Source organism: Pholcus phalangioides, unplaced genomic scaffold (assembly GCF_987345545.1).
Source record: "Pholcus phalangioides strain wild (caught in Gottingen) unplaced genomic scaffold, Ppha-v1.0 ptg000007l_1, whole genome shotgun sequence".
Classification (NCBI taxonomy): Eukaryota; Metazoa; Arthropoda; class Arachnida; order Araneae; family Pholcidae; genus Pholcus; species Pholcus phalangioides.
The window spans coordinates 4,044,928-4,064,493 of NW_028301600.1; the positions used below are offsets into that span (position 1 = coordinate 4,044,928).

At 38.5% G+C, this 19,566-nt stretch overlaps 1 protein-coding gene across 7 annotated transcripts in view; it reads left to right on the plus strand.

Moving 5' to 3' along the window:
- Nucleotides 1-19,566, plus strand: part of Ide (Insulin degrading metalloproteinase) — a 442,696-nt gene that overhangs the window by 359,388 nt on the left and 63,742 nt on the right. For all 7 annotated transcript variants that reach the window (XM_089232551.1, XM_089232550.1, XM_089232552.1 and 4 more), the window contains one exon: nt 8,293-8,460. In XM_089232551.1, coding sequence (XP_089088677.1) covers nt 8,293-8,460 — 168 coding nt within the window. The remainder of the gene's footprint in view (nt 1-8,292; nt 8,461-19,566) is intronic.

A 19,566-nucleotide genomic window follows, 5' to 3' on the forward strand; every position in this document is an offset into this window, starting at 1 on the left:
GACAGAAGAGACGTCATTTACACGGCGACCAGGTTCAGGACGCCCTCAACAGACCAGTCGTCGAGAAGACCATCTCATCATCCGAAACGCACGCGTAGAGCCAACTGCCTCATTGGCCGCTATCCAGACACAGGCAGCAGCTTCACTACGGGCCCCTGTGTCTTCCCGAACTATCGCAAGGCGACTGGCTGAAGGACATCTGGTATCGCGGCGCCCATTACGTGTGCTGCCAATGACACACACACACCAACGCCTCCGTTTGGAGTGGTGTCGAGCACGACGGGATTGGACTGCGACGGAATGGAACCAGGTCGTCTTCAGCGACGAATTGAGATTCAACTTGAGCAGTGATGACAATCGTGTTTGTGTGTGGAGGCCCCGTGGTGAACACTTCAATCCTGCCTTCGCTTTACAGCGACACACCGCTCCCACAGCTGGTGTCATGGTATGCCATTGCTTACGATACACGGTCACCCCTAATATCGATCCATGGCACAATGACAGCCCAGTGGTACGTCCATAACATCCTTCAGCCACATGTCTTGCCACTCATGCCAGGGCTCCCAGGAGCCATTTTTCAACAAGACAATGCTAGGCCACACACAGCAAGGATGTCACAAGACTGCCTCTGCCACATTACCACCCTTCCCTGGCCTGCTCTATCCCCAGATTTGTCACCAATCGAGTATATCTGGGATCATTTGGGACGGCAAGTTGGACACCCTACGAGGTTGGTCGAACTAGAGGCGCATTTACAGCAACTGTGGAACAAGATGTCTCGGGACATCATACGAAACTTGTATGCCTCAATGCCCGCTCGTATCACATCGTGCATTCGCGCTAGAGGGGGTCCAACAGAGTACTAAAACTTCTGTTCATCTGTACTTTTTTCTGCAATAAATGATCCTTTTTCTTGGATTTTCTAATCACTTACTTATATCAACGTAGTACTTACATGTGTAAAATTTCGTTTCATTTTGACGACTTCTTCTGGGTGCGCAAATTTTTATGGCAATGAGTGTAAATGCGTTACATACATTAAAACAAAAACTATAAAAAAAAGTCCAACTTTTCACAGCCTCACGACCAGAATAGTCTTTGGAGTAGTCTGACCTGCCTTTTTAGAAGACTACTGGCTGTGGAACCTCAGCACTAGCTGGCAGATCTGGTTCACAAGGTTCAGTTAACTCTACAGGTGGTGGTGTGTTCGAATTTCTCATTCGCAACTGGTCTGTATGACGAACTGCATAGCCTGATGCTATATATGTTTACTCCAGACATAACTCTTCCAATGGGAGTAAAAATTTCTTCCGGAACCCACTTTGGACCACTACCATAATTTCTACACAAAACCTCATCTTGAAAGAGACTCACAAGTGGTTGGTGGTCGGTGACCAATGTAAAGATCCTTCCGAGTAAATATTTGCAGAAATGGGAGACGGCGAATATCAGAGTCGATGCCTCCCTTTCAATCTGGCTGTAGTTATGCTCTGCTCTAGTAAGGAAGCAAAGGCAATTGGACGATCTCCACCAGCTGAAGGATGTGATAATAATGCTGCAACACTACACGGACGGACTAGCATCACATTGCAAGCGCACTTCTTTAGTCTCGTCAAAATGCACCAGCAAGGAAGAAGATGATAGCTTCAAAGAGAATGCATTTTTCTCCAACTTAGTCCACTTCCCAGACTCATTTTTATTTGGTAATTTGTACAGCAGAGATAATACAGATGACATGTTTGGCAGAAATTTAGCATGTTCAGTCAGTAACCCTATGAAGGATCTGAGTTCTTCCACATTGGCTGGTTCAGGTGCTTTCTCAATAGCATCCAACTTTGGACAGGATGGAGACCATCTGAATTTATCCTGTGCCCCAAATATTTTACAGATGTCTGCATGAAGACACACTTTGATGTATGCAGCTAGATGAAAATGCCAGTCTCTTGTAAGGTTGTCAGGATCCTTTTTAGGTTTCTTAAATAATCTTCTGCTGATCGACCCGTGATGAGTAAATCATCTAAATAGCACAAAGTGCTATCATGTCCCTGCAGAAGCTTATTCATTTCCCTTTGGAAGATAGCAGGAGCTGAAGCTACTCCGAATGGTAGCCTTGTATAATGGAATAAATCCCCTATGCGTGTTTATTTCCAGGATGTCCTTGGAGGCCTCGTCCAGCTCCAGCTGGACAATATGTATCTAACAAGTCGATCTTGGAGAAGGTCGCACTCCAGAAAGAAAACAAGTCCTCAACATTTGGAAGAGGGTATTGCTCCAGGTCAGTAACAACAGGACCGCAACTAGATGCTTGGTCAGCCGGGGCAAGCACACATTTTGGTGCCCCCCATAATGTTGAAGGAGAGGTTAAAAAGTGAATTTTGCACCTCTAGTCCAGCGCCCGGGGCACCAGACCTGACTGCACCCCCCCCCCCCCCCCCGTTGTTGCTCTGAGTAGCAATATTGGCATTCAGCTTGAAATTGCCACACAACCTTATTTTCCTGTTTGACTTCAGTACTGGCACTACTGGTGTAGCCCATGCAGACGATGCTGCTCTCTCCAGGACATCTAACTCCAAAAGTCTGTCGATTTCATCTTCAACTTTCTTTTTGTATTCATACGGTATGGGACAAGCCTTGAAGAACCTTGGTGCCACAGATTCTTTCTTGTTTAAGTGCACCTTCACATCTTTCAGCTTTCCCAGCCTCTGGGAAAAGAACGCCTAATGGTCTTTCAAGACTGTCTGTAACGTTATTTGCCATGATGATGGAAGGCAAGTCTTGATCGCATTTATAGGCAATGTAGACTTGATATCATGCCAGACTTCTAGCTCGTTGATCCAGCTCTTCCCCATCAGGGTCACGGAACACTGTCTCACTACTAGAATAAGAAGCACTACATTTTTTTCTTTGTACTTGACAGAGACATCCATAGCACCTGCAATCATTAAGGTATGCTTGGTGAAAGATCTCAATTTGATGTGCGTATATCGCAATGCAGGAAACTTATGTTTATACTTTAGAAAAAGAGCACGAGGCATTATTGTAAACAGAGCACCCATGTCTACCTCCATTTCTATCGGGATCCGGAACTTTCGTCCCCGACATCTCGCCCCGGAACGTTTCGTCCCCGTTACATTTATCCCCCGGAAATTTCACACCGGTACATTTTGCCCCTGGTGCATTTGACCCCCGAAAAATTCACACCTGACATTTCACCTGCCCTGAACGTATGAGTGACCGTGTGAGTGATCGAGTGACCAAGTGAGTGTGAAATGGACTGTAGGAGTGCATTAGTGACCGTACAAATGACTAAGCGAGTGGCAGAATAACTCACCACGTGAGTGACCGTATCAACTAGTGTGCAATTGACTTTATGAGTGAATAACCGTATGAGTGACCAAGTGAGTTACTGAGCGATGAAACGTTTGAGTGAATGAGTGACCAAGAGTGAGTGACTGATTAAATATTGTGTAAGTTTCCAAGTGAGTGACTGAGTGATTGAGCATATGAGTGACCAAAGGAGAGACTGAGTAATTAACCATATGAGTGACAGAGTAATTAACCATATGAGTGACAGAGTAATTAACCATATGAGTGACAGAGTAATTAACCATATGAGTGACAGAGTAATTAACCATATGAGTGACAGAGTAATTAACCATATGAGTGACAGAGTGACTGACCGAATGGACATATGAGTGACCAAGTGAATGACCGCATGAGCAACCAAGTGATTAACTGTATGAGTGATCAAGTGAGTGATCAAAGGATTGACCGTGTGAGTGACAAAGGGAGTTACTGAGCGATGGAACGTTTGAGTGAATAAGTGACTGACCGAATGAGTGACCAAGTGAGTGGCTAATTGAATACTGGTGTAAGTTTCCTAGTGAGAGATAGAGCGTATAAGTGACCGAGTGGCTGACGGAATGAAAGACTGAGTGAATGCTTGAATAAATTTCAGAGTGACGGAGTGATTGAGCATATGAGTGATCAAGGGAGAGACTGAATGATAACCTGTATGAGTGACCGAGTGTCTGACCGAATGGCCGTATTAGTGACCAAGTGAATGACCGCATGAGTGACCGAGTGGTTAACTGCCTGAGTGACAATGTGAGTGACTGTATATGTGACCAGGTGAGTGATGGTACGAGTGTCCAAGTGAGTGATCAAGGGACTGACCGTGTGAGTAACCAAGGGAGTTACTGAGTGATGGAATGCATATGTGAATGTATGACCAAGTGAGTGACCAATTGAGTGGCTGCATGAATGACAGAAAGATTGATAAAGTGAATGACCGTGTGATTGACAAAGTGAGCGATTGAGTGATTGACAAAGTTCGAGGATGGAGTGTCTGCAAAGATGATCCTCCTCATCCGCTCCCTTTTTATAGGTGGTTACGTAGCATTGAGTGACCAAGTGACTCACACTTTAATGGATCCTAAGAATTTTGAATTTTCAGTTAGAGCATAAAATATTTTTCCCGAATTTTTACGTTGCTGCAAAATTTTTCAATATAAGAAGAGGTATTACTGTCCTGAACAAAAACATTAAAATCCCCCAAGGTACCTTTTCCCTCCCCTCACGCTTCCTAGATATCCAGATGGGTTTAAATAAAAACCATCATACTTATATATATAGGTTCACCATGCATCATCGAGGAGAATGCAGGAAATTGCAATGCTGAATATGGCTTATCATCAAATTTTGCCAAAAATTGCAATTTATTGCACTTATATGATCACTCACAGGGTCAGGGCAGGTGAAATGTCCGGGGGTAAATTTTCATTAAATTTATTTAATTTCATTTTCATTTCTTAACTCGATCACTCATATATTCACTCACTTGATCACTCGTACCATCATTCATATGTTCACTCATACGGTCACACGTACGGTCAAGGTAGGCAAAATGACAGGGGGTCAATTTCCGATTCCCTTGATTACTCACTGAGTAACTTATATGATCACTCACTGGGTCACTCATATGGTCAGGGCAGGTGAAATGTCCGGGGGTAAATTTTCAATTCACTTGATCACTCATGTATTCACTCACTTGGCCACTCATGCAGTCAGAGGAAGCAAAATGTCACGAGTAAATGTCCAACTCACTTGATCACTCATGTGGTCACTCACTTGTACCATCATTCATATGTTCACTCATACCGTCAGGGCAGGTGAAATGTCCGGGAGTAAATGCTCAATTCACTCTATCACTCATATATTCACTCACTTAGTCACTCATGCAGTCAGGGGAAGCAAAATGTCCAACTCACTTGGTCACTTGTACCATCATTCATATGTTCACTCATACAGTCACGCGTACGATCAGGGCAGGCGAAATATGAGAGATAAATTTCCGATTTACTTGATTACTCACTGAATCACTCATATGGTCACTAACTGGGTCACTCATATGATCAGGGCAGGAGAAATGTCAGGGCGAAATTTCCGGAGGCCAAATGTACACCGGGGATGAAACGTGCCAGGGGCGAGATGTCGGGGACAAAATGTCGGAGGCGAAATATCGGGGGCAAAGGTTCCGTGAACCATTTCTATTGAAGTCCCTCAACTTCAACACATATTTTACAAGGAGGAGGAACACTCTGTAAAGGACTCACTGATAGCACATCATAAATCCTGATCACATAGGTGGAGATTGACTTGGAAGTCTGGGGGGGGGGCAAGGTCATTATTGCTGGGGGACACGATGATGATGATGTCAGCTCATATATACATTAGATCAGTCTACTTCACCTTTGACGCTGGGGGGGGTTGCCCCTCCAGGCCAGCTTGTGATCAGGCATGGGTGGAGATACGGGCCCCCCCCCCCCCGTATTCATTACTTGATGGATTTTATTAGAATTGTCTATGAAACCCAATGTACCTTTGGTCAACTGACAAGCCTTGGCAATATGCCCAATTTTCCCACATGCATGACATTTGCTTTTGGAAAATTTGCATGACAGGGACTTGTGCCCTCTCTCTCCACAAGTAACAATAAACTCCTACCTTCGATACAAATGACTGCAACTGAGAATTTCCAATGGATGACTTCTATTTCACCATGAAAACGTCCACTGACGATGCACTGTCCACACGAAGATTTGATGCATTTCTTGAAATGGCCTCCATGGATAGTGCTATCTCTGATGCTCGATTGAAAATTAGAGTCCTTTTGTCTATGTCTAGCAATGTCTTCTGAATGGTTTTGTGGTTAATGCCGCACACCAGTCTGTCACGAAGCATCTGGGACAGTGTAGCACCATTACTATAGTACCTAGCGAGGCCCCAGAGTTCCGCAATGAAAGTAGCAACTGATTCATATGCTTTTTGACATTGGCAGTTGAAACGGAAATGGTCCATGATCTCTGAAGGTGGTGGTTTGAAGTGGTTTTGTAAGGTATATAAATGGTTGTGCTAATGTCCAGGCAGTAGGCAACACCAGTGACAAGAGGTTCTTCAGTAAGATATAGGTTGAGGTACCAACAATCTTAAGGAAAATTGTCCATTGTCGGCTCTCATCTTCAACTTCATTAGCCATGAAAAATTGTGACAGGTGTTCCGAATATTCTAAGAATGACTCCTTTTTGCAGTCAAATTCTCCTAAATTTCCAAAAAGAGACATGATCGCAAGTGACAGCAGGAGCAGTTAGCGCCACTGCAGGTCTAACTCGCTACGGAAGCTAAACAAAATGTATTGAGGAAGAAACAGCAAATGCGTACTTACAACCACATTCCTCCTACCTTCCGACTCGTCGCCACTGTTTCATATGTCGATACATAATCAATGTTGGGTTCTAGGTAGAAGAGTCAAGATGCAGCGCTGAACATAATTACTTTATTTTCTGACTGGTGCTCACTGGGAGCTACATGAGAATGGCCTTTTAGCTGCCATTTTAGCAGGGTGTTTCCATGCAAATATGAAATGTCATGGAAAATTCAATACCATCAATGTGAACACATAGCACCAGCAATGCTGAAATTGCTAAAAAAAACTACCAATAAGTGGGAAATGAAGGTCTAAGAAAATCACAGTGAATTGAAATGCAGTTCATAGAGAAAATGGTGAACAAAAATTAATATTGATATTTATAGCCATTATAGCCTAATATTATTTCTAAGTTGATGGAAATAATTTGTATTCATGATTTGAACAAAGATTACAAATTCAAATAAGCTTCATTGAAAAAAAAGTCAGAGCAAATAAAAAGTGTAGAAAAAAAAGTGTGAAAAAAAGACCTGTAAAATACAGGTAATACATGGTCACTTTACTTATCTGTCAGTTAGTAGTCGGTAAAATTGTTTCAGACATTTTACTGGTATTTGGGTTCAGAAAAGTTGAGAAACACTGTTCTACATTATTCTTAGAATATGCATCTGCATATACAGGTAACAGAATGCGCAGCATTTTACTAGTGAACCCTTGATCCTAAAGTCATATTTCCAATTAGAAAAAGTATCCAAATAACGTGTCAAACTCAGATGTTATTCATGTTGCAAGGGTTTGTACAGTTATTATAATAAAAAAATATTTTTTATACCGACACTCTGTGCCCAAAACCCCCATTAGAAAGTTGTTGTCTTGTCTTTTCTGATGCCAATAAGAATTCCATGTTTCTAAGTGCAATATTGGCTGAGATGTTCCAATTTGAAAAACAGGGAAAAGGTAGAGATAAACAACATTGAATGCGGGTAAACTGTTTCATCTGCATTCAATGCTCTTTTTGTAAAATGCTGTACGTACTGTTACCTATGTACCCTGTATAATCCTGAAGGTGGTATATCCTTGTACATATATATATATAGGCATACACAGAATTTTCTCAAGGGAGGGGTTTCAATTTTTTTTGTTCTCAAGGGGGGTTTACGTTTTTTCCTGCAAGATAACACTATAATCTCGGCTGGGGGGGGGGTTAGAACCCCAGATCCCTTCCCCCTTTGCGTACGCCAATGGCCCTGTATATTCCATAATAACTATGTCCAGAAATCATTGCTCTTTAGCTCTGAATTAGTTTTGCTGTGCTAAAAAAGAAAAGACGTTTATGCGAATATTATTAGTATTAATTCTCTGGTGTATGGGGTTCATATGAGGATAGATAAATTTTCTCTGTAATAAATATTCAAACATAATGATGTTGTGTTTGCATGTTATCCTCATCTGAAGATGCCAGATAGATTCCAACTATTGTAAGTATCAGGAGTTGCCATAGGAGTTGCTGATAGGTTTTGTGTTAAATTAAATGTGTTTATTTTGGTGCAGTTTTTAAAGCTTTTGAAATTGTAATTATTTTATAGGGTGCCACTATGTCTATGAAGTTATAAATGAAGTTCATCGCTGTTCTTCTATAGAAACATATTATCAGTGTGGTCTTCAAGAGAAAAAGGCCAATATTATTCTTGAACTCTTCTGTCAAATCATCACTGAGCCATGTTATAGTGTGTTGAGAACGCAAGAACAACTTGGTAATAATTCTATCTGTATAGAATATGTTTTTCATACTAATAGTTTAACCTGCATTTCCATCCAAATTTTTCAAGAAATAAATAGCAGATGAAATAATTAATATCCCCCTAGGGCAGCTAAAATGTATGGCATGATATATGAATGGTAATAATTCTGTCTGTATAGAATGTTTTTCTACCAGGGTAGCAACTAGATACTTTTTCAACCAAGGAAGAATGCATTTTGGCACCCACGTGTAATGTAGAAGAAGCAGTTAAAGGGTGCATTCAGCACACCCTTCTGTCCAGCGCTTTACTGTCCAACATGCCTGAGCATACAGGATGAAGTGAAAAACCTCGTATTACAAACTACAGATCCTAGAAAGGTTTGGAAGGATATAGAGGAAGCCTACGAACCAAAAACATGAGCAAGAATGGCAGCACTTCGAAGCAAATTCATGGAGATAAAATTCATGCAGTCTGAAACGATGTCCATGTACATCAGCAGAATTTTCAGAGCTGTCAGCAATTTGGAATTTGCAGGACGAAAGGTGCATGATGAGGAAGTGGCATTTCAACTTCTAGCCCATCTACCTCTCGCATATGACAATGTGATGATGCAATTGTATCACCTCCCAGATGAAAGATTTTCACCATCAGTGAAGGTACATGAAGTGCTCAGAGTACGATAGAGTTTGTACCATTCTTCAGTACATTTCCCGGTTTATTTTTTGTTAACCCAACCTCAATTCATTGTATGGATGACAACAATGAAAAGACAAACACAAATTTTACACTCAAAACATTTATTCAACAATATTAATTTTCAAGTTTTTCACAACAAAAGGTTTATACTTGATTATCTCACTAACAAATTTCTCCTAAAAAAGTTGGTATTGAAAATTTAAAAAATGGTTCATTCTCACTGGTTCTGTCCATCATCATATGCTTCATATCACGATGAGAATTACAACTTCTCGGTTTGTAGGAACAGCCTTGCCATCTCCCAGCGATGCAGGCACAGCAGGAAAACCAGAGTCAATGAGTTCTAGGACAACGTAGACAGACCCCTGTCTTCTGTGACAGGCTTTCTTCATTCAAGAGAAAGATTCATGAAGACAAGACATTCCGGTCAGGCTACCGGCAGTGGCGTAGCCAGGTTTTGGTCAGTGGGGGAGCGAAATTCGGAAAGAGCCATTTTTTGTTCCTGCTTTAAGTGCAAACTTAAAATTATGCATTAGTAGAAGGAACTTGAAACACTTTTTAATTTAAAAAATCAAATGAAATTTATTTTGTTTTCAGTTGATGTTATTTTTCAAATTAAATTAATTAATTTTCAATTGATTAATTTAATTTTTTAATTAATTTGAAAAAAGAAATTATATTTTATGTTTTGTGTACTTTTTACAAATGCAAATGCCAAAAACAACTGGGAAATCGTCCTAAAAGGTGGTTGGGAAAAAATTTAGATTAAAATATAAAAAACGATAGGAGAGAGAGAGAGAGAGAGAGAATAAAATAAATAAATAAATATATATATATATATATATATATACATATTCTCTATTTATCTAAAATTATTCAAAGATATGAAAGTACAAAAAAGTCTTCATGCTTCCATTTAATCGCTTTCATCATGTTACACTTTTATCGCAAGCACATATCACGTGTACACTACTACTACTCAATCATACATGTTCTTCCAAGACATTTCGCTTATAGAATTTCTTACAATTTCTTACAAATTGGTGCATGCCGGAAAGTTTTCTTAATTATGCATGACCGTAATGTATCTATGATGTCATAGTTATCCGTGGTTTGTGTTTGAGAAGTTTTTTGCCATCTGTTTTCCATATTAGAAGTAAAACTTTTTTTTTATGCCGAGCACAACTCATGTCTATCGCCATGAGCAATTCACTACCGAGTGAGTTGTGCCGGAAGTGTAAGTATGTGTACCTAGCAGTGAGTGCGTATCTAGTGTTGCGTATGATTTTTCAGTGCTGCCATCTATATCTCAGAAGTGAAGTGTAATGACTGAATATATCTGTACTGTTTGTAGGACTGTTGCTCTCTGTGGCGAGACTTTTTAATGGGGAGATTGTCTCGCATTTGCGCCTTGAAGTTGGGAACCACAGAAAACCAACTTCAGTTGACCACCACTGTGGTGACGGTGGGGCTCGAACTCGGGTCCCTGCGATGTGAGTCCGTCACTATGACCACCCGACCACCACAGCGGCTAGAAGTAAAACTGACAGATGCCCGAAGTTTTGTGTTATGCAAATACCATGGTGAAAGCCTGCCTGTTCTTTTGTTGGAAAACTTGTCAAACAAGAGCGGCTAGTATTCACACCTCAAAATTGAAAAAAAAAGAATAAAAACACTTACACTCTCCAGTCAACCACCACTCTGCTGCTAGTAGGGTTCAAACTAGGATCATCGTGAAATGAGTCCATCGTGATGCCCACACGATCGCACAGTGGCTATCACATACTACTGGATTGCAGACGTACAAGCAGAGGGTGCCATGAATCTTAAAAAGTTTGGGAACCACTGCTTCAAACAATTTGGTGTGTGCCAGAAATTGTAGTATGTGTTCATAATGTATTTAAGTATGTCTGAGGCATGTTTGAGAAGTGCCACTGCTCATCTTCCGAATCGAAGTGGTATGAATCGATTGAAATAATTTTTATGTTTGATATGGTCTACCAGGGCTTCCTTTAGAGAAATCGTTTAAAGGGGAGTTTTGCTTGAAGTTGAAAAACTTAAGCAGTCACTGTGCATGTATATTTATTTCTAGTGAAATAAATTCATGGGGTGTGTTTTATGACAAATCAGAGAAGAATGGAAATATATATTGAGTTATGAATATTACAGACTAGCTCTCACAGTTTCTCAAATTTTTTCCATCCATGCCGCCCCCTTACCCTAATCAATTCTTATCCGCATCTCCCTAGAGCAGTTTAACAAGGAATCTCTTTGATAAACCTTTTTTTTGTCCGTGGTGCCCCCTGCAAAGGTTGGTGGTGCACAGTTTGAGAACCCCTGGACTAGGGAGTTCTTGGTTTTTCCCCTTATTGTTTGACCAGAGGGCCTTCATGTAAGTGTTGGCCAACTGCACAATGGCGAAATTCATATTAGTAAGCATCGTAAGCCCTCAGATAAGTGCTAATGGAAAAAGACTAGGTAATCTTTTAAGAGTAGACTCTACATTTCGCGGCATTTTTTGTTTTCCTGAAATAGTATACGTATGCATCTTCAGTTACTTTTAAATTTTCCACGTAATACATGGACAATTACAGGCCTGGTGTCTCAAGTGCAAAAGGGTCTTCATAAACATGAGGTTGTTAAAATTTTGGAGAGTAAAAAAAAAAGTGTTATATATATATATATATATGCAAGCATTTATATAAACAGGTAGAGGGGCCCTCAGAAAAGTCCCTTTGATGCTGGTAAGATGGTCCTGCATAGATTACCAATGTGTTGTTGTGAGAAATAAAAAAAAAACAAATACTGCATTAAAAAGTGATGAGTATATACAGGGTGTAACATCAAGATTGCAAGCCAGATTCCTTGCTTGAAATACATAAAAAAAAATGCCCAAAGAACTGTACCTGCACGACCCATAGTTTTTGAAAAAATGTGAAAGAAAAGTATGACGTCACATCCGGTACAAGAAAATGAAACTTTATTGGAAACATGAACATCGGTATTTACATATTTTTACATAGGAAGTTGTTCAAAATATATGCACCGTGCATATCAAGGCATGCAAATACTGATGCTCATGTTTCCAATAAAGTTTTTTTTCTTGCACCAGATATGATGCCATACTTTTCTTTTGCATTTTTCTTGAAAAGTAGGGGTCGTACAGGTACACAGTTCTTTAAACATTTTTTATGTATTCCTAGTGAAGAATCTGGCTGCGCAGAGTTTGGGCGGTCTTGATGGGACATCCTGTATAGTGCATTTCTATTATTTTATTTCAGAAATATTCAACAGATTCTCAAAGTGTGCATTGTGGCTTATTGCCAACCTTTTCTGAGGGTTTGTCGCAACACATTGGTGTATTTATGAGGGCTCATTCAGTTCTTTGGCATGGTTCTTTTTTACAATAGGCCAGGTGTTTTCAAACTGTGTGCTGCAGCACCCTGGTGCACCTCCAACCTTTTTCAGCTGCACCACATAGCGGTGACCTTGACAAAGGTTTTTTGAAAATATTTATTGTTAAAAAGCTCTAGGGAGCCGGCTGAGCTCATGGATAAGCATAATAAGGGAAAAGGGCATCTCAGTGGAAAAAGTTTGAGAACCCCTGAGTTAGGCTATTCTGGACAGTCGAGGATAAATGATGACAAAGTTGGGGCCACAGACACCAAATGTTTAAGAAACACTGGATGAATTGATGACAATAATTCAGAGAAAGTCACATTCCAATTCAAAATTCAAATTTTTTTCATCAAGTTTTTTTAAAGATCAAAAGTCATTTAGGTGAATAGGCACCAATGTAGGCAAAATTTTCATTGGGGAAGCAATGGCTCCCCTGTTCCCCCGGCTACTGGTCATGCTACGAAATGACGAGCAAAGTGAGAGGCGGAGTGACTGTAATGGTGCCGAAGTGCGGTATGGAATTTTTAGTGCATGATAATGGTTGAGAGGCGACCCGGTGCACAACCCTCAGGACGAAAGTTCTCAGGAACCGGTAATGACTAGAACAAATGTGTTGAAATGGTTGAAAGTGTCGATTCCCAGCACACTGCTGGTATTTGAATGAAACGTATCCCAGCATCCATCATCACAAAGTCCAATCAAAATATGGGATCGGCAGCTCTGAAAAATTTGCATATTACAATGACAAGCAACATTTTATTTACATAACACAGCGTAAAATGATATTAACGAATAATGTGATAGGGAATCTGGAAACAACATGAAACATAAACAATTGGGGACCTGGCCAGGGTCCACTATACTAGGCCTATTGCACATTGAAGAATTTCATGATGCTATTAACTGCAAAGTGGCCCATTGCCCACTGATAACATAAAGGTAAAATATATTGCACTTTCATGTATAATTATATTTGCAAAACATTCACGATTCATATGGCACACATTTATTTCATCACATTTTCCCAGAGGTTGATGATGAACCCCGCTGGATTCCCACCTGTGATCTGTGGGACCTCCCCCATCATAATATTTATGATTTAAGGGTCCCTCATGTTACAAGTTCAACATCGTGAAGATAAGATGGCATCTAAAGATACAGCATTTGGTTCAATGGAATGTTGAAAATCACCCAAGAAGGTGAAATCAAGATTCAAGGACTCGAAGGATGTGCTACAAATGTGGAGTCATCTGACATATAGAGAGAAACTGCAAAGAACAGGAAAAGGTGATCAGCGGCAAAATGAAGAAAACCAATCTTCAGTGTGTAGACGATAGTGAAAATGGTGCATCATACACTGCAGCGATGATATCAACATGAAAGAGTATGCAGTGGTTAATTGATACAGCGTCGACCGAACATTTTTGCAATGACAGAACGTTTTTCTTAACCTTTCGAGAAATCCTGGACAGCGAAGCCATCATCGCAGAAGGAAGCGCAAAGGTTCTTGGATCCAGTGACATTAAAATTTTGATACGTGGGACAAAAGGTAATGTAGAACTTTTATTGCAAAATGTTTGTATGCTACAGGTATGTGCTAAAATTTGATTAGCGTGAGACTAATAGACATTGCAGGTTACAGCACTTGCTTAGGTGATCAAAAAATTGATGTTTTCAAATCAAATGGTAAATTATTTTTTAGTGCCTCTTTATCTGGAAAATGTTATGTTGTTAATGCAGAGGCAATTAAAATGAATACTAAGTATGAAGCTCATTTGCTTGATATAAATGACATGATGTTATGTCATACCAGATTCTCTCTCAGACATTTAAATGCTAAAGCATTAAATGAATTTTCAAAAAGTGGCCTGGTATGCAGGCTTGATAAGCTACATGAGAAAAATTGAAAATTGTGATGCATGTATGATATCTAAAACAAAACGTGCATCATTTGAAGGAGTCTGAAGTTACGACTACCGATGTATTAGAGTTATGTCACATGGACTTATGGAGACCAGCACCCGTATTATCAAAAGGAGGAGCTGCCTATTTCTATACCATAATTGACAATTTTTCTTGGTATGCAGTTGCATATATTTTGAAACATAAGAATAAGGTTTTTAACTGTTTCAAATCATATCAAGCTAAAATGGAACAGCAAATGGGGATAAAAATTAAACGGATCAGATCCGACAATGGTTAAGAGTTTTGTGCTAAATATTTCGAGGCATATTTGAGAGAGAATGGAATCGAAAGTGAAAGGACTAATATCTACTCCCCAGAATAAATAATATCCTAATATCTTCTCAACAGTATCATGGAAAGATATAATCGAAACCTCATGAAAGGAGTCCTTGTTGCCAAAAGACCAGGGTTTGTACGGTGCTTAAAAACTCCTTAAAAAGTCATTAATTTTCATTTCCTTTTTAAGGGTCCTTAAAAGCCTTCCAGCTGTTTCTAAAAAAAAGTCGACTTTTCCCCCGCCTTAGAATATTTCCTGCTAAGGTTGATGAATGGTTGATGATGAAGAAAGTCCCCGAAAAAAAGAAGGAAAAAGAAAACAAGGCGTGTCGGGGAAGATTTCTTTATAGGATTTCAAGGCCACTCTGTAGGGGGTGGGAACAGCTCTGCCGACAACCTGTGCCGCTAAGAGATAACGGCACCTGATTGGTCGGACTACAGTGACCACACCCACTTCTGATATGCTGAGGAAAAACGGGAAAAGAAGATTGTTCTGCTGTCGAAAAAATTGACAATGAAATTGAAATAAAAAAGTTAGCTAAGTTCTAACTATCATTCTTGCCAGAAAATGGTGCTACTACCATTGGTGGGAACTCTGTGCTAAAATTAACATCTTGCTCCTAGTGTTTTTTTCTGTGTCAAATAGCGCATTTTAATTTTTTTTGTGTACTTGGAAACTCCTCAAAATACTTTTATACCTGCCTTGTATGTACCTTCTGCCGGGATTACGCTATAAAAGTTTAATAAAATCCCTTTTATAAAACTTGAAAACTCCAACCAATTAAGCTCATAGTTACATTTGTGCAAAAGCAACCGATAATCTTATTGGTTGAATTTTCTTTTTAAAATTTTAAAAACTTTTATAGTGTAATCCCGGCCTTACAGGAGAAATAGAGAAATACTTATATTTTTCTCCTCTATGGTATGTACAATGACGTGCTCAGTGCATTAAATTTAAAGACTTTCAGAAAAGGGCACAAAAAAAATTTTGTTTTCACGTGCCACGAAACGATTTTTTCAGAGAGCGTGTTTTATTCCTTTGTACTTCAGTACCCCCCTCTCTTCCTCCCATCCCCATCTTCCATAGTCGCACTTAGAAATATCCGAGAAAATAATTTTGAAGAGTAATTTCACATCTCTTCAAAATTTTAAGAGGAGGTATATTTAAAAAAAAATTTTTAGTTAATATTATTAAATTTTTTTATTTTTTTAAGCTTTATTTTATTTTATGAAAACAAAATTATGCAAAATTTGAAAGAGTATTTTCAGTCCTCTACAAAATTTGGATTATTAAAATTTAATTTAGATGCGTATTGGATTTTCCCAGCAAGTTCCTGCTCTCGATTTTGTCCCCGAAAATCGGATTGTGCTAACCACAGCTCTTTATTCAAATTATTGACCCCTCATCTGGCTTTTCATCGTGAAACTGTGATCATGTCCTTGATTGTGCAACTGAAGATGGTTTACTCTAGTGTTTTTCAACAACCGACCACAGTTTCCGTTTTCAAAAAAAGAAAAGAAAAAAAAATTGCCACTGCAAGCAGCAGAAATTACTATGGTCGACCGTCATTGCGTCAAATTCTGATGTTTCGAGGGAAAAAAATCCATTTCATGACTAAAAGAGCTAGTCCGCCGAATTATGAGTGTTAACTTGTAAATTTCGCCAAATAACGAGTGTTAAATCGCCAATGTCGCCAAATAACGAGTGTTAAATCTCCAATGTCGCCAAATACCGAGTGTTAAATCGCCAAACATAGTGTTGAATGTCCTGATATTTGCTCCCATTTTGCAACAATTTCTTTCTGAATATAACTGAAAAACAAGAAGGAAAATTGAAAAACTTAATTTTAAAGAATTTCTGTACGTGTTGATCCACTTTGAGCGAGAGGTGAATAAAGAGTTGCTGCAAATATAAATAATTTTGTAAGAAAAATCTCTGTCAGATGTGGTTTTTATTTTGAATAATTGGGGAGGGGAATGAATATCACTTTTAGGATTTTTATAATTTATGTGATGCTGTTATGAGTTATATTTTTGACCGAAACTTGAAGGTTTTAGGACACTTTGGTGACAACAGAAAAGTATGTATGTGGATTGATTATTTTATGAATTCTTATGATGCTGAGTTGTAATTTCTGAACCACTTCTACGTCTATACTTTTGAGAAGAGGGAAAATTTGTTTGGCAAATTAAAAATAAATTTGCATATGTGCCCTGCCCCTCTTTTTTTTTGCTGTAATACTTGTAAGTTATGAAGTTTGCCATGACTTCTTAAAAACTGATTGAAAACTCTTTAAAAACTCCTTAATTTTTATTTAGGAAATTTTGTATGAACAGGGCTGCAACTAGGTGGGAGCAGGCAGATCTCGTGCCCCGTGTGGACCCAAGGGAGCGCAAATTTCATTCTGAAACCCCTTCTTCAACATTACAAGGGGGCGTCAAAATGCGCGCTTGCCCCGGACCAAGCATCTAGTTGCGGCCCCGTGTATGAACCCTGAAGACATGTTGGCAGAACTTGTGAATGCGCAGAAATATTTAATAAATAGATTCCTGCATAAAATTTTGAAAGGTAAAGCACCCTTGAACATTTTCCATCAGATATTTGAAAGTTATAGGAAAAGTTTTGCATACATCTTCATTCCTAAAAGACATAGAGACAAACTAGATAGCAAAGCGTAAAAGGGAGTTTTTGTTGGCTATGCAATAAAAACAAAAGGCTATAGAGTTTGGATTTTGAAAACCGACAAGGTTAATGAGACAAGGCATGTAAAATTCAATGAATTTGCAATGGGTACAGTAATTCAAAGAGAGTCTCAAAAACATAGAGAAAAAAAATCCTTTTTGGTTGACTTTCATAATAATTTGAAACTGGAAATGGAAGATTCTGAAGAGGACATATCGATAATCATAAAATGTGATATGATGTGAAATGGAAAATGATTGTAAAAACAAGAAAGAATAGTGATATACAGCAGGCAAGAAAGATGTCTTTTATTGTTCTGAAGAAAATATACATCTTAGAAGTAAAAACAATGTACAAAAATGTTGTGAACAAGAAGGGATTAGTGTAAATCTACACAATTTTGATTTTAGAGGGGGATACAAAGTGAGAAAATGACATATATGATGATACATTGAATGAATTGTATACGAATGTAGAAGCTCACTGTGTTGACATAAAAATCCCTAATTCACACTTTGAAGAAAGAAATTCATCACACAGAAAGATGAGTGGCAAAACATGATGAAAGAAGAGATCAAAGCACTGAAAACGCATTATGTGTATGATCTAGTCCCAAAACCTGATGATGGAAAAATTTTGGGAAACAGATAGGTGTACACAATCAAAAAGGAAAATTTGGTAATGTGAAACATTATAAAGCCTGACTAGTCACACAAGGTTTTCAACAAGTCGAAGATGACGATTATTTCTATGTTTATGTTTATTCACTAGTAGTGAATTTCATGTTAGTTAGGTTATTCAGGATCATTTCAATTATTTTGAAATGTTGGATTCATTGATACTTAGACATAAAAAATGCATATTTGTACTGTACACTTGACGTTGTGTACAGAGATTTGAAAATCATGTTTTGAGACTGAAAAAAGGGTTATACGATATCTACACCAGGCCAGAAGACAGTGGTTTTTCGAATTGGGCAAAACATTTTTATAACTAGGTTTTGAAAAATTGTCAAATATGTATATAATTGGAATGTTATTGTTTTAGTATACGTTGATGATATGGCGGTATTTGCAAAAATGAGGTAAACTTGAATATTGTAATAAGTTTGTTAGAATCAAAATTTGAATTCAAAAACTTGGATTCAATTTCATGATTTTTGGGAGTACAATTCAAAAATTTGGGAAATAAGTTGATCATGCATCAAAAAAATTATATTGAGAGAATGCAACAAATTTACAAAAATATTCCCAAATGTAAATCTAACATTCCATCAAGTACAGGTATTATAATTCAGGGGTGTCAAGGAAGTGATTCTGAAATCACTGATGTTCTATTCAGACTAATCAGGAGCTTATTTGTTTGTAGCAAACAGGATGAGACCCGATATCATGTATCCCTGTTAGTCTATTATCGCAATATTGTGAAAAACCATCTGTTATTCATTGGAAATTATTGGAAATTGGAATAATGGAATAATGGAATAATAATTGGAAATTATTATCAAGTATTTAATTATATTGTTAATACTGCTCATTATTGTATTAATTTAGATCAAAGTAAAAATATGGACTTGATTGCATATTCAGATGTGAGTTAGGCATCCGATAGAGATGACTATCATGAGGCTGTGGGTCGCAGACATATTAGTATTAAAAAAAATGCATATATTATATATGTATACACAAATAAATAATCAAGATTGACGTTGTGCCGCGATATAGATTCTATTTTACTTCTTTTCATTTCAAATATATTTAGATTCACTGAATAAAACTACAATTAAACATTCTGTTAAACACACACATTATATGCAATTGCATCTTTGTGCCGTATTTAAATTGAATCAATTTAATTAACAAAACATTTCACAAATGTAAAAGAATATATTGTTGGTATATGAACTGTTGCAATGTCACACACACACAAAATAAATGGGACTTGCCAAGGTACTGCTCATCTCCACTGGCTCCCTTTCAGCCAAGAAACGTCCAAGAGGCACTAAATGCTATATTTTCAATATTTTAAAGGGGTGTACTGCTCAAGAATTATGAGCACTCCAGGGAGCTACGTAATATGCAAACCTTCACACAAAACGG